General features: G+C 34.9%; 2 protein-coding genes across 3 annotated transcripts; both read left to right on the top strand.

Annotated features, from left to right (window-relative positions):
* The first annotated feature begins 1137 nt into the window (after positions 1-1137).
* LOC116198053 (60S ribosomal protein L13-2) lies at positions 1138-3237 on the top strand. Of its 2 annotated transcripts, none has more exons than XM_031528366.1 (5): positions 1138-1288; positions 1835-1954; positions 2111-2244; positions 2393-2551; positions 2730-3237. In XM_031528366.1, exons 2-5 carry the CDS (start codon positions 1846-1848, stop codon positions 2949-2951), a joined length of 624 nt encoding a protein of 207 aa, XP_031384226.1. In that variant the 5' UTR covers positions 1138-1288; positions 1835-1845; the 3' UTR covers positions 2952-3237. The 2 variants fall into 2 exon arrangements, with proteins under 2 accessions (XP_031384226.1, XP_031384227.1); XM_031528367.1 differs by lacking the exon at positions 1138-1288 and adding an exon at positions 1656-1717.
* Positions 3238-11869: 8632 nt separating this feature from the next.
* On the top strand, positions 11870-12792 carry LOC116194452. The gene has a single exon (XM_031523258.1). The coding sequence runs from the start codon at positions 12108-12110 to the stop codon at positions 12309-12311; it is 204 nt and encodes a 67-aa protein (XP_031379118.1). The 5' UTR covers positions 11870-12107; the 3' UTR covers positions 12312-12792.
* The last annotated feature ends 2992 nt before the right edge of the window (positions 12793-15784 follow it).

Genomic DNA, 15784 nt, shown 5'->3' with positions numbered 1-15784 from the left:
TGTTTTATTATTTAATACAAGAATTTGACAGATATTTTCGTATAAATGAAATTTTAATTTCGAATCTCATTTAGAAATTTACATTTATGGCCCTATATACTCTTGATATTTACTTTTATAATTCTATTTAATGTAGGGGTTACAACTTTATATATATATATATAGGTAAATTGCACCGGTGGTCCAAAATGTTTTACAAATGTTTCATGATGGTTCAAAAAGTTTTTTTTGCTACATGATGGTACAAAATGTTTCAAAGTTGTTTCATGATGGTACAAACCGTCAACTCGAGCTGACGCCATTAATATTTTGTTGACGTGGCGCGTTCTATGTGTCACTTTTGTTACGTGAAACCAATCATAGTGCGCCACGTCATTTCAGAGAAAATAAAATTTTAAAAAGTCCAAAAAAAATACAAAAAAAGACTAAAAATTTTGAAAAAAAAATAAAAAAATTTTAAAATTTTGAAAATTTTAAAATTTTTTTTAAAATTTTTTTTAAAATTTTTTTTAATTTTTAAAATTTTTTTTTTTCAAAAATATAAAAAATACAAAAAAATAAAATAAAAAAAAGAGTAAAAATTTAGAAAAAAATAATAATAAAATTATTTTGAAATTTTGAAATTTTTAAAATTATTTTTATAAATTATTTTTTTAAAATATTTTTAAAATATTTTTTTTTAAAAAATAATTTTAAAATATTTTATAAAAATTTAAAATTTAATATTAAAATTATTTAAAATTGTAATTTTAAATTTTAAATTAAAAGTTTAAAATTATTTTTAAAAGTTTTTAAAATTTAAAATTATTTTTAAAAGTTTTAAAATTTTAAAATTTTTAGAATTATTTAAAATTTTTCGGCCACGTCAGCAAGGAGGTGACACGTAGTAGCCACGTTAGCGTCGGCTTGACGGCGTCAAGCTCGAATTGACGATTTGTACCATCATGAAACAACTTTGAAACATTTTGTACCATCATGTAGCGAAAAAAATTTTTTGGACCATCATGAAATATTTGTAAAACATTTTGGACCACCGATGCAATTTATCCATATATATATATAGATAGATTTAGATAAACACATATATGGGCCTGCCAGTGTTAGACAAACTCACAACTACCTTGTATATATGGGCCGGGCCGGGCCGATTGACTGTGAGAAGTGGCATTTTCGTAATTTAAGACATCATATTCAAGCCTTGCTAGGGTAGGCGTCCGCTTTTTCTGCTCTGATGAAACGCAGTCCATCCTCAGAAAACAAAATCTTCGTCGGCGGGCAGCTCCCTCAGGTACCGGAAATCGTTATCTCAGCTCTTCGCTCACTCATCATTTTACATGAATTGATCCCATCTATCTTTCTGCAAAGTTTCGGTGTATAGATGTTTGCTAATTAGTCGATGAATCAGTGCTTTATCATTGATGTTAGTTCAGTAGGAGTGTTAGCCCCCTTTGATTGCTGCGAGGTTTGCTGTTGAGAACGAGCTCAATTGCATAGTTTACATATCCGAGGAAAGCAAATTAAGGTTCCAATGAGGAATTCATCTTGGGATAGTTAATAAAGTCGACTTTTTTGCGTATGTCTCCTATCCCCAAATGCTTCCAAGAGGGAGCAGATACATATGATTTGTGAAGTACTTCGTCTTCTTCAGCTTCTATGTTCAGGCACAGTCTCCTCCACTGAAGTTTTCCGATTTGTGTTTCAATCTTAAGGAAGTATGGTATGAGGTCTATTCTCCGTTCTCCGAGCATCTGACATGCTTAGGGTTTACAAAATATACCCTTCAGGTGCATTTTTGTAGTAAATAAAATATTGGGTTTTTTCCCTTCTCATCTAGGTAAGTAAGTCATGGTGAAGCACAACAATGTTGTGCCCAATGGGCACTTCAGGAAGCACTGGCAGAACTACGTCAAGACCTGGTTCAACCAGCCTGCTCGTAAAGTCAGGAGACGCCTAGGTTCGTTTCCAGTTCATTTGATCGATTCTTAGTTATTTTTACTGTATCAGTTTTTTTTGGTGCTCGAATTCATTGTAAATTTATTTCTGGTCTCTCGGAAGTGAAGTATCCTGATCTGTTTTTTTGTTTTTTGCTGTCTTTGTTAACCATCTCCAGCTAGGCAAAAGAAGGCCGTGAAGATCTTCCCTAGGCCTACTGAGGGACCACTTAGACCGATTGTTCATGGTCAGACACTGAAGTATAACATGAAAGTCAGGGCTGGAAGGGGATTCTCTCTTGAGGAGCTCAAGGTACTTTTATTTTATTCATGCCATATGCATCGAAGAGTTACTTTGAAAATCTGATAATGCACTTTGGAAAATCTTGTTGAGCTCTTACGAAAGAAGTGGGAAAAAAACTCGAATCACCTCTGCTAATTATCTGTCTCTTACATCTCAGGCTGCTGGTATTCCCAAGAAACTGGCTCCAACTATTGGAATTGCAGTGGACCACCGCCGCAAGAACAGATCCTTGGAGGGTCTCCAGGCTAATGCGCAGAGGCTGAAGACCTACAAGGCCAAGTTGGTTGTCTTCCCGAGACGGCCAAGGAAATTCAAGGTAAACTCGGCTGTGAAATACATTGTTAGGGTCATCTGCTATTCTTCAACATCCAGTTCATTGCCCCATTAAACAAAATTCTTTAAGAGCACTGACAGATTTTCATCGGGTCATGTAGCTAGATAATGTCCTGTGCAGTTTTGCTGAAACTAATGTGCGTTTCCGACTCTTTCTGTAGGCTGGTGATTCTACTGCAGAGGAACTCGCCAGCGCCACCCAGGTGCAAGGCTCTTACATGCCTATTGTCAGGGAGAAGCCTTCTGTTGAGCTTGTCAAGGTCACGGACGAGATGAAGTCGTTCAATGCCTATGCCAAGCTCCGCGTGGAACGCACGAACAAGCGCCACTATGGTGCCAGGTTGAAGAAGGCGGCTGAGGCTGAGAAGGAGGATAAGAAGTGAAAACTCCGGTGAGAGGTTTTAGTCGTGCATCAGTCCTATGATGACTACTCTATCAGTTTTGGTTAGAGTTTCTTAATGGATGTTATGCGAATGATACGTTTGATATAGATGTCTCTATTTTTTTGTTATCGAAACTGAAGTAGATTTTTGTTCGGATGGCCTATGTTTTCTTGACCATTTCTTTGAGTCTATTGTCCACGTAAATGTGTTTATTGTTGAGTCTTTGCTTCTCCGATGTCTCTGAGGAACAAAACTTGCGTTTCTGTAGGAGCATTTTTTTTCCCCACACTCGCAGACTCAATATCATCTCCTCCCTCTAAAGTAATTACAAATGGTAGGCCTTTTTACATAATAATTCAAATGTTGATATAGATTTGAGATTGACTAGGCTCAAATGTTGCGATAGAGGGGAGGTGGGCACCAAACCATATGGGCGGGACAATAGGAGTATCACGCATGGCACCCATCATTGTTGTAGGGTGTACCAAAATTGCACCTGCTACTCTCATTTTGTACTGTAATGACCTAATGCAGTTGTATAGATCTCATCTTTTTTTGCTAAATTTTGTGTGGATTTTGGGTTTTATTGTTTAGGATTTTATACTAAAATTTCTCCGGAACATATTCTCTGAATTGTTAGTACTTACTTGCGGAGTACGATATTTGAGATCTTCATCACTGTCCGACGATGCTTCTTTTGTTTAGCGATGAGAGTTTTCTCAATCTAATGGTCGGGAGGCCTTTGAGGGGGCTTCGAGCCGGGGAGCTAGCATTCTCCTTGTTTTCGTGCACCCCTTGCGTGTGGTTCACTCTCACTCACTCGTTGATTGTCGCGGACAAGGACTCAATCTAAACCATCGGATGAGATGAGATCTTATCGCGATTTCTTGATATTTCTTGGCCTTTGTTGGGCCAACATATCTCTTGGGCCTTCAATGGCAAAAGATTGGCCCATAACTGTGTCCAGTCCGGAGAAGTTGACTGTCCAATTGTCCGCAGCCCATCAGCCCCTCGGCCGTTGACTTTTGACCGTTACCTCCCCTTAGGGAAGGAAGAGTAATTACTTTTTTTTTTTTTTGCCATGAAGTTACTACTACTTCTTCTTCTTCTTCTTCTTCTTCTTCTGACGGTATCCTTGTTTTCGCCTAAAATTAATAATTAAGCCGGAAAGCAAACACACAGTCAGTAGTGAGTTTGGAATACCTGTAATATGAGTACTTAATTTACGGAAATTAGCATTATGTGGTTATGATCAAGCAGATATTCAGACAGGGACTAATTTTAGTTAATAGAATGAATCCATCGATCTCGTAGACTAAAAATAAAAAAGAAAAAAAATCATATTGATCTCTCCAAAGAACGTAGACCAGCCACCAACTCGCGCAAGAGACCCCGCCAAAAAAGTCCAGCGTGGAAGGTCCTCGTTGAAAATCAAAGAAGGGAAATCAAATTCCAACTTTAGAAAATAGGATGTCGGGTAAGCACGTTTTTCACACTTTGACGGGAGCTTTCCTCTTCAGCACCAAATGGTATATCCTCCCTGCACTTGCTTAGAGAGTACAATAATTAAGTGCCATCAATTAATTGAATATTTCTTGTCAAAGTTTATACATGAACATAACATTGACTAATAATAGAAGATTAACCTCGTTAGATAAACTTTTAGACATAGTTGGTTGCTTCTTGGAGGGCCAGGAAGTGAGATTAGGTATGAGGAAAACCGCATAACCAGTAATGGAACATCATGTGTCCCGGCAGTTGGCCTAATTTGCATTAGTGTAGGCCGTTATCTGAAGGTCGGAAGAGTGGTGGAAAGACCATGTGAGACAGTGCCCCAGAGATATCTCAATATGCGCTTGGCAGCCTGCAAGTGATCTATACGTGGCGCATGCGTAAACTGGCTAACGAGATTCACAACAAAACAAATGTCAGATCAAGTTATCGTTATGTATTGTAAAGCACCAACCATACTCCTATACTCAGTGAAGTCTGCTGGCAATTCTCCATCAATTAATGACAATCTACTATAGGATGGTAGATGTGTTTTAACTGTAGCCGATTTGTCTAGTCCAAACCTAGCCAAGAAATCAGAGATGTACTTTTGTTGAGAGAGGAAAAGAGTATTGGAGGTACGTCAAACTTGGACTCCAAGAAAGTAATGTAATGAACCTAAGTCTTTCATGGCAAACTCATTAAACAAAATCCTAAAGAAGCAATTCAAAAGAGAAGGAGAGCTACCCGTGATAATTATATCATCAACATATATAATTTTGATTTTATGCTCATAAAAAAACAAACTATAATTTTATAAGTATCTAAAGTATTTTATTAGATATAAATATCAAGAAGATAACTAAACGCACTTTAAGGAGAATTTGACATATATATATAGGTAAATTACACTGGTGGTCCAAAAAGTTTTATAAATGTTTCAATATGGTACAAAAAGTTTTTTTTTGCTACTTAATGGTACAAAATATTTCAAAGTTGTTTCAGTATAGTACAAAACGCCATCTCGCCATTGACGCCGTCAAGCCAACGCTGATGGTGCAAAACCAGTTTTTGTGGGACGTTACATGATGGTGCAAAATGTTTTGAAGTTGTTACTTAATAGTACAAAATGTTTTACGTAAGTTACATGATGGTGCAAAATTTACAGTCTTGTAAAGGACAGCTTGACAGCGTCAATGGCGAGATGACGGTTTGTACTATACTGAAATAACTTTGAAATATTTTGTACCATCAAATAGCAAAAAAAACTTTTTGTACCATATTAGAGCATTTGTAATACTTTTTGGACTATCAGTGCAATTTATCCATATATATATATATATACACACACGCATATGTCAGTTTAATACGACAATGTTATACTTTATCACTTGTTAATTTATATTTGATTCATCAAATGTTTCTTCAGGTTTGAGTCTCAAAAACCGAATCCTATCCAGAAAATTAAGTGGATATAGAGCTCGAGAACAAATTTGAAATAAATAACTTCAAGAAAATTCAACTTGGATTATGCAAATACCATATAGTTTTTTAAATAACTACCGAGAAAAAAAAATTATAGTTTTTAAAATACCCCTACCTACTCGGTGCATGTATGTCATTCCTCATGTTAGTATGGAAGCAAGAAAAAAGCCATGGCAAACCATCAAGTGCGCGAATCCATCTTCTATACAAGGAAAAGACTGCAGCCGTCTGAACTTTACCACTTTCGCGCGTGCTTACGTGAATTACAATTACACTTATAATTCAATGAGAAGGAATTCGCCAATATATATTGGTTTCGTCTCCTTTGAATAAAATTTTCAATTTGAGTTTGAGTAAAAAAAAATTATGGTTGTGAAGTACTATCCTCAATCAATCGATTCGACTTGAATTAGATTACTCGAGGCCCGTTGAACATCTCATTATCATGAGAAAGTCTTGTATGTAACATGTGTATCACGTGGTATTAGCATGTATCACAAACTAGTTAGTGTTTAACACATCAATAACATCAAACACATCAGTGTAGGTAATTATGAATTTGTGCAATGGCTTTGTTTAAAAAATAGATTTTTTTTGTTGAGTATTGTGACATAATGCTACGTGACGTATCCATTACATACAAGACTTTCTCATAAATCAGGGTGAAAGAAATTAAAGAGAAAGAAGAAATTAAAAAAAAAAAGAATGTTGGTCTAAAAGAAAGAAAAACTGTTGGTGTATTCTTCTTATAATCAAATTAAAAATTATATGGATTCTAACGGCCCATTTGATTTCGCAATCTGATTTTAAGATTGTAACTCTAACTTTAACTCTACTCACTACACAACAAAATTCAACGGTACAATTATTACTTTTTCATTTTTGTTCAATTTTTTTAATCATTCAATTCAATTTTTAATAATAAATTCTCTCAATTATTCATTATTTTTTCCACAATTCAATAATACAATCATTACTTTTTCACATTTTTCACACTTTTTCTCATAATTCAACATCACAATCATTACAAACCAATTAAAATCAAAACTCAACTCAACTCTAAAACCAAATACACTATAAATCACATCACAATAAAATATTAGTTGTAATTTACAAAACATTCAAGAATTATTTAATAGATAAGAATGTAATTTTGAATGCGAAGAATTTTTATGCATAACACTTCGGAAGATTTGCTACATTTGGTTTCAAAGTAGGATTTTAAAATCAGATTTTAATTTTGAAAAAGAGTGGTATAAATGGAGCCCACCCTTTAACTTTGTATGAGTTATTTTGTTTTGTTATGAAAAAATGTGATATAAATGGGGTTCATTCTTTGATTTTGTATGAGTTATTTTGTTTTGTTGCGGGTAAAATTAAGTTAAAATTGTGGTTTTAAAATCATATTTACAAATCAAACAAGCTTTTAGTAATTTTTTAAAAAAATTAAAAGTTATATAAAAAAAAATGGGCAAAAGAGAAGGCTCGGCGGGTTCAACAGGCGTGTGCAGGTGTTCACATTCACTTGGGCAGAATGTTGTTAGCCCCAGAAGCTTCTTCGTCGCCACATGAAAACTTTGGTCCGGTCCTCGAAATTTCTCAACAATAGATGGGACCCACTTGCCACAGAAGAACCCATCCATCCTCTCGGCCCCACCGGAACCTCCAGTTTCACTGGGCCCACATGTTTTGGTGGGTCCCACAGTCGACATCAGAATTGACCGCCCAGATTCATCTGAGGGCGTTCGGCTGACACTCCCCTGGTCTCCTCCCCCAGAAGAAACACAACCATCTCTTTCCCCCGGCCATCTTTTTCTTGTTTTTCTATTTCGGCCCCCAAAATATATCCCTTTTCACAATTTCCATCTTTGCCTTTTTTTATTTATTTTTTTTTTGTATATTTCTGAAATTAGAATCCATTGGCTTTTGGTGCATCTAATTCGATCCCAGCCTGAGTTTTAGTTCTTACAGGAACGGCTCCTAATGGCTTCACGACAAGGAAACCGTTCAAGTTCTTTCATTTTTTGAGTAGATGTCAGAAACTCAGGGAGTTAGGAAATAATTTTTAAAATTTTAAGAGTTTTCGTCGTGGTGATTATAGTATTCTTAATTTATTTATTGAAATCATCATCTGCTATACCATAAGCTTTTGTGGGGTACTAAATACTTTAAGTAAATTTCGAATTTATGCGTGGCAGATTCAAAGTGGACAACATCCAAATCTAATGCGATGTGTGGGCTTCACTTTGAAATGGGAGAGCCAGCGGAGAAAAATGTGCACAGATGGAGAGAAGATTGTAGTCATGGAAGAGTGAAAACATACATTTTTTTTTGCCAAAAAAATACAAAATGATTCTACTGATTATATTTTTCTAATCAAATATGATCTATAATGGACAGTTTCATAATTTTGAGTAGATATTGTTCAGACATCCTACAATTGTATGGATATACATAGATAGTATATGGATACATACGTTTTATACGTAATTAAGAATTTTTTTTATGTGAATCATAGTATCCGAAAGCCTAATTGAACCCCAACTAATCCGGTCGAGTCGGGTCGACCCATTAAAGGATAAAACTCTCACAGTATGGATTTTCTGCAATCACAAGAACTTGAATCTGAAACATTGTTTAAGCGGAATAGACGCCAAACAACTTTAACCAATCCATGTTGGTCGTAATTACGAATTTTTGCTCTTACATATATCAACCACAAAAATATTTCTTCTTTAGGCGCCCCATGCGTTCTCTATCTCTCTAATTATTCGAGGAACCAGCATTTTTCTAGCGTTAAATGTAGAGGTCACATTGATTAAGGCATTGATTTGAGATGAGACTTGGATAGAACTATCGGCACGCAATCATCTCTCTAATACACACAACATCGGCCAAATACATGGCTCAAATGGTTCCCTTATCTTTTGTCATTCGTGGTCCGAACTATTATGACTTTCAGTATGCGAAAACACCAACAAATTTGCAGCAAAGACACAATATAATTATTTCGTCGCGTCTAATGGGCCATACATACATGGATGACATAATTTTAGAAGTTCCTTTTCAATACATTTATGTGAAAAAAAATTATTTATGAATTCATTTTTTATTTGACTATGGAAACAGCTCACGGTACAAGTACAGGTAATGTTAGCAATAAATCGTACCAGTGTGTGTCTAGCTCCGTGATTGACCAAAACGTTGTCGTGTTGAATTAATAGCCATGAATTAAAAGTACGACAAGCAATCAACTGTCAAAATTTTCCTTAGCTATGAAGTGCGTGAACCTGCCTTCGAAAAAGAATATTAACTAGTTAATACATGTGCAATTGCGTGTTAAGCTTTTGTCGCTGCATGATATAATGTACAGGAGTTATGGTATTGGAAAAACTATAATAGACAAAAAAAAAGATAAAAATAAAAAATAAAATTTTCATTTCTTTTATTTATAGGGCATTTGTCATATTAAACTCGAAAAAAAATACATACTTTAAGGAGTCATTTTTAGTTATTGTGAAAACTTTTAGTTTTTTTAAAAAAGTAAAGTTATATATTACTACTTACAAATAATGTGGATAAATAATTAAAGTACGTAGGATATGGCATAAACGAATATCGTAAAAGTTTATTGAACTGGAATTTGAAGGTTATTCATTCGATGTAGAGTTGAGAATTTCATAATTTGAATCACTTGGTGCATTTTCCTTTCGCTCTCCGGCTTTTGTATATTATAACTGCATAGAATATTCTCATTAGGCAGCGTGATTTGCTGGTATGTTAATCAAGACTTTCGCTAAATTAAAAATTCCTATTAAATGCCCTTCCTGAAGTCAAACTTACCAGCCTTGAATATGTATGTCCAAAACATGTAAAATTCATCTATATAGATGTGAAGAAATTTTTTTAATTAATATTACATATATATTCTTGTAATATTAAAAATTGTTCGTAATTTTCAATAAAATAATTGTCATAATTTAGATAAGATTAAAATAATCTAAAAGTTGGCCTCGTTTTGGATTGAGAGTTAACTGATTTTAACTTTAACTTTAATTTTAACTCAACACATTACACAATAAAAATACACATTTTCCAATTTAAAAATTTTAACTTTAACTTTAACTCAACACACTACACAACAAAAACACTTTTCTCAAGTCAAATTTATAATCACATCTCATTTGTTATTTTCAACAATCAAAATCAAAATCAAAATCAAAGTAACTTTAACTCTGAATCCAAACGGCCCCTAAGAGATTAGAGATTGTTGAGGGTCATTTAAATAGAACTCCCACATGTCACCACTTAAATTGTTATATTATAGTTCATTAATAAGAAAATGCAACATCCTTCTTCAAAGGGATACTAAAAATTCTCATAATTACCCTATCTTATATAATGGTTAGATGTTGATTAAATTACAAACCATACTATTATAAATAGTTACGAGAATGATCAATAAATTTTTTAGAAGGATTTACGGAGCTCTTTTTTTACTATTAGGGCAAAATAAATGACTTACTTAGACTAAGGTTATGTTTGTTTACAACGTAATAAAATAAATGCTTATAATTACTAGTTAGTTATATTGGAAATTTGAATAGGAGAGGGAGATAAACATGAAAGATAATGGTCTAATCTACTCAATCATGAGTAAAAAGTTACTTAATGAGAGGATCAAAGTTTTTTTTAACTTAATGAAATAAGTTATTTTTCACTTATTTTTTTCTCTCACAAAACATTTTTTCATCCTTATCATTCCTCATCTTTTCCTATATATTTTTTTTATTAACTAATTAAGTGTTTAATTTTTAAGCACTTAATTTATCGAACACTATCTAAATGACCTCATAATAAATCACAAGAATGTGACTTAATAACTATTTAATAAGCTTTGTTTCCACGAAGTTTCATTTATAAAGCAGTGCAAAGGTTTTGAGACCTATTGAAAACACTTTGTAATTAAAGTCAAATTAATTCCTAAACGATGTGAGTCTCAGCTAATAAATTGACCCGCGAAAAGTATAAAAAGAAGAAACCTCTATAACTCACCTCATTCTTGCACAAAAATCCAACCTCAACTTAGTGAACAATTAGGAGCACTTGTCTAATGGACGAAAGCTCACGGACCTAGAATAGCATAGGAGAGGGAAATGGTAGGGGAAGGGAGATGCCAAAAAGTCAAAATCGAGATCTCATGGTGTTGCGTGTCATAGGACTCCCCAATATCTTGCCAAAAACTCTTACAAACAGTGCTTGTTTCAAATACCGTCATCTTTCAACACAGACCTAATGTTATGGACTCATATAAGAGTGAGATATACGCGGGGATGGATTCAGGATTTCGATCGGAAAAGGGCAGAAATCTTAAACAGACAAATAAGAAAGTAAGTTTTTCGATTTAGAGAAAGCAAACACAAATAATCTTACTAAATTTTGATATATCATGTGTAAGTTTTATTAGAATATCGAAATTTTAAGATGGGCGATTGCACTCCTCTCCCTCTCTCCCTCAGTCCATTCCTACATGCAACGTGTATAGATGTCGGGATTTTCCTAAATGGTTAATTGTTGAAGACAACTCCCATGACACCGAGAAAATGATATTACGTCAAATAACACAACAAGAGAGAGTTAATAAATATTTTTTTTATAAAAAATAATTATAATAATTATCCGAATAATTAATATTAATTTTAATGTTGTAAATTAATACTTTCTATCGCGAAATATAATCAGCCAACAGCTTCTCCATAACACTCCTAAGAACATATTTTCAGGTAAGTATTGTTAAAACAATAATAAACAAATGAAGCAGGGTGGGGGCCACCGACCTTTATCATTAATTGACCTTAAACAGAAACTATGACTCATCTCATCCATGGGGGAATATCCCAAATCCCACCCCTCTCTATCTATATAAACTCCCACCACCCCCTACCTTTTTCCAGTCTTCCCCTCTTCCCTACCCCCCATCTCATTCTCTCCTTCTCCATAGAAACAAAGAAGAACCCAAAATCCAAGACAGACAGACAGAGAGCCCTTCCAGAAGATTCAATTCCCAGCAGAACCAGCCAAAAACTGATCAAAGGAAGAAGAGGAAGCAGAGCTTCTCCTTCTTCTTCTTGTTGTTGAGATCATTTGACTGACAGACAGAGAGACGGACATAGACAGAGAATGTGTTTGGTGTGTGGTTGTGAAGAGGAAGAGCGGGAGATCGGAAGGCAGCAAGCTTCGGGGGCATGCCCTCACTGCGGCGGCAAGGTCCAGGCGGTGGACGTGGAGACCCACTGGCGGTTCTGCTTCCTCCCCGTCTGCTTCTCCTTCAAGCGCAAGTACTACTGCTCCCTCTGCTCCAAGCGCCTCGTCCTCTACCAGTAGCCGCCCCGCTCCCCGCCCGGTAAATCATCGAGGAACCCCGATCACATGAACCGACGAAAACCGGGTCCGAGTCGGGTAATTCAATCGATTTCGTTTCTTCACTACCTGATCGATCTCAAATCTGCCGCGGGAAAGCAATCTAGCTAAAGCTTTAGCCTTGTAATTAGTGAACGATGACTCGAAAGGTCGAGCAATCTCTTTTTTCCCCTTCTGTTTCTTATTGTTGGATCGTAAAATGTCCGACAAGGATGAATCATGGCTGGTACGCACTTTGGGTCTCTGTCATGAGCTGGTCTTCTCCTTCTCTAGAATTCTGGGTCTTTCCATATAAATCGAATGGGATCGCGACTGTCCACGATGATCTTTTATTACTATTTTCTTTTTTTCGATTATAAAGAAGGCCGGAGCTGAGAGCCTGAGTATTGACAAAAGTAACGGAAATTCTCCATTGACGAGAATCGAATTGAAATCTCTTAATTCACACGATGACATATGCCATTACATTGCTCTCGATGAAAGTTCTCGAAATTGTTCTTATTTTGCTCTTCCCTGTTCCTACATTGCTTGAATTTAGACAAACCAGGATGACGAAGTCCATCTCAACAATTTTTCTTATTGTACTTAAAATTCTTTTTTTTTAAAATTTTTTGCATGTGTTCCACTTGTCTTTAAATTTTCTGATTCCCTTTTAATCAATCCGTGTGATACTATGATATGATACCCTTGGAGTTAACGGCAACTTCAGAGGGCGAAGATACCAAAAGCGACGTGGCGGCTTTTCTGACACCGTATATAACTCGAGACCGACACAAATCTAATTTATGAGGTACCGCCCTCAAACTAAAAATGATTAATCGCCTAAAACGATACAAATTTCTTAGATTTTATCAATCGTATGAGGATTTTTTTTTACCTAAAAATGCACGAATTATTAATTTGATATTAATTTTAGGCAATTAACCCAACTAAAAATAAGGACATTAACTAATCTTGAGGTGCTTGGACCTATAAAGTCTCATATGTAAGTTTCGTAAATGAAAAATCACGAGTAGAGGAATTTTTCATATTAAGCCGAATTGACTCGAGCTTAAATTAATTAAAATTATTTGTTAAGTTTTTCAAATATTAAGTGATTCATATAAAATATAAATAAATAAGTATAACCAAAAAATAAACTAAAGTTCTTTTAGGAGAGGGACAACTTGGAGCGACAAATGAAAGGAGGGGCGCAAAACCACATAAAGTTAATCATTGTAAATTCTCTTTCACTTTTTTTTTGCTAAGTATTAGGTTAGGTTATTAGTCCGCTGTGATTGTCCTAATTAAGAGAACCTAACCGCCATAAAATGTTCATTTCGCCATAACTCGTTGAGACTTTAGTCAAATCTGATTACTGCAGCCCCACTAACACACTAGTGAATACACTCAAATAGTAGTGAGCTCTACGTCCTCAGTGAGGTTCGAACTCGTGATATTCAAGTGGAACGCTTGAAACTTAACCATTAGACCATCGTGCTGGTGGTAATTCTCTTTCACTTAACTAGATCTGCGGTGTTAGTCAAGAAGAACATAAACTAATTTACGGCGAGGTGGTAAATTCAATAAAATAAAATAAAAAGAAATCATTTAAAATAATAAAACAAAATTTACATAAAAGAAATTACAAAATAAATAACCGACAGATTCCTTTGCCTTTTCTTGTTATTTAATTCAATAAAATAAAATAAAAAGAAATCATTAAAAATAATAAAAGTTATAAAACAAAATTTACATAAAAGAAATTACAAAATAAATAACCGACAGAGTCCTTTGCCTTTTCTTGTTATTTACTTTTGATCCAGGCGGCGGACCATATTTTGATCAATGCACCCCTTTTCCTCCTTGCTGCATTAAATCTTTTTCTTTTTAATTTTTGACTAAATGAACAAATGTTAATATTCTTTTTGTTGGAATATTTAATTTTTCAGATATAGGAGAGGTTCGTAGAGCTAGCAGATCAGGAAGGAAAAGGGGAATTAAACAACTGATCAAAGAAAATTTCACTGACACGAATTAAATTCAGACCTCTTGGCAGGAGTTTCATTATTTGCCGAAATTTTAATTTCCTTGTTTTTTCATTTTTTTTGGCCTGAATTTCCTTTGTTAACTTCACCAGAAAGTCTCTACGACATGACAACAATAGAAGAAAATCTTTCAACTGAATTTCTTAAATAGTATTTAAGAACGGTTCAGGTGCACGTCCAGCAGATCTCACATAATAAATTACATACATCGAGAAAGAACTGATGTTAATGGAAGCGATTACATTCTTTTAATAAGACTGTGCATTGATTAAATATATATCAATGTAGGCGTATTGTACGACGACATTGCATAATATCACATACAGCGGGCGGTAGATGTACCCGCTCTGCACATGGAACGGTTTGTGTCCGTATACCATGTGAATTTGATAATCAAATACTAAGATATGGTACAAAAACTGCAATACTGATTAAGTACTTATTATTAAGTAAAGTGTATAACAAGTTCAAGTATTAAATAATGACTTTCATGATCCTTCAAAATGATTGAATATATACATTCATTTTGGTTTAATTTTCGTAGTTGCTCTCGTCTGTGGGTGTACGGACATTCATTGAACGAGCTTCTGCTTTTTCTTTTCTTAATCCATAAAAAAAAATAAAAATCAGTTGATAGAGGTCCTACCATTGTTGAGAGTCAAAAATGCAAACTCCACGCCAGCCAAACAAAGAAAGATAATTAGGTATACAGGGAGAATTCTATGTTACACCGTCTAACAGTTCGAATTTGGACCCAATTTCGTGTGAGCCCAATGAAATTTTTATGAAACGATTCATTACTCAAATGTATCAGCAGAACCGTTTTTGTTTTTGGCTAATAAATTCTATTCAAAATCAAATTTTCAGATACAAAAATGGAACTCAAAGGAATTGATTGCGACTAGGCCAGTGGAGCATACGGTTTAATTCAATGCTAACGAAGAACCTTACTGGAGCTTGACATGCCGGGGAGTTCATTTGAAAGAGAACATGGACACAAGGAGGTGTGCCTTCACGAATATGGATCCAAGTAGTGCATGGTTGTTGTCAGCTCGTGCCATCAGGTATTGCGTTAAAGCCCCGTAATGAATGCAATCCTCATATTTAGTTGCGATCGTTGAGTTTCAAACCCTGAACAGACTGTCAGCGATAAGCCAGAAGAAGGGGCATGATGACTTCCATTTCTTCCTTTCTTGTAGCCAATAATTACGTCTAAACTAATGCAGAAAAAGGAGATGTAGTATAACGGCGATTTTAATGCCGCAAAATCAAGAGATTTTGGATTTGATTTTTGACAATGTGATTCTCTGTGTTAATTTGTTTAGCTTTTTTTTTTTATGCGTACCGTGGTATTCGGAAGTCCAACATCCCGATTAATTCAGTTCGAGCCAGATCGATCCACTAAGGAAG

Source organism: Punica granatum, chromosome 2 (genome assembly GCF_007655135.1).
Source record: "Punica granatum isolate Tunisia-2019 chromosome 2, ASM765513v2, whole genome shotgun sequence".
Lineage (NCBI taxonomy): Eukaryota > Viridiplantae > Streptophyta > Magnoliopsida > Myrtales > Lythraceae > Punica > Punica granatum.
Note: the sequence above shows the minus strand (reverse complement) of the source record. Positions and strands in the feature narration are given on the sequence as shown.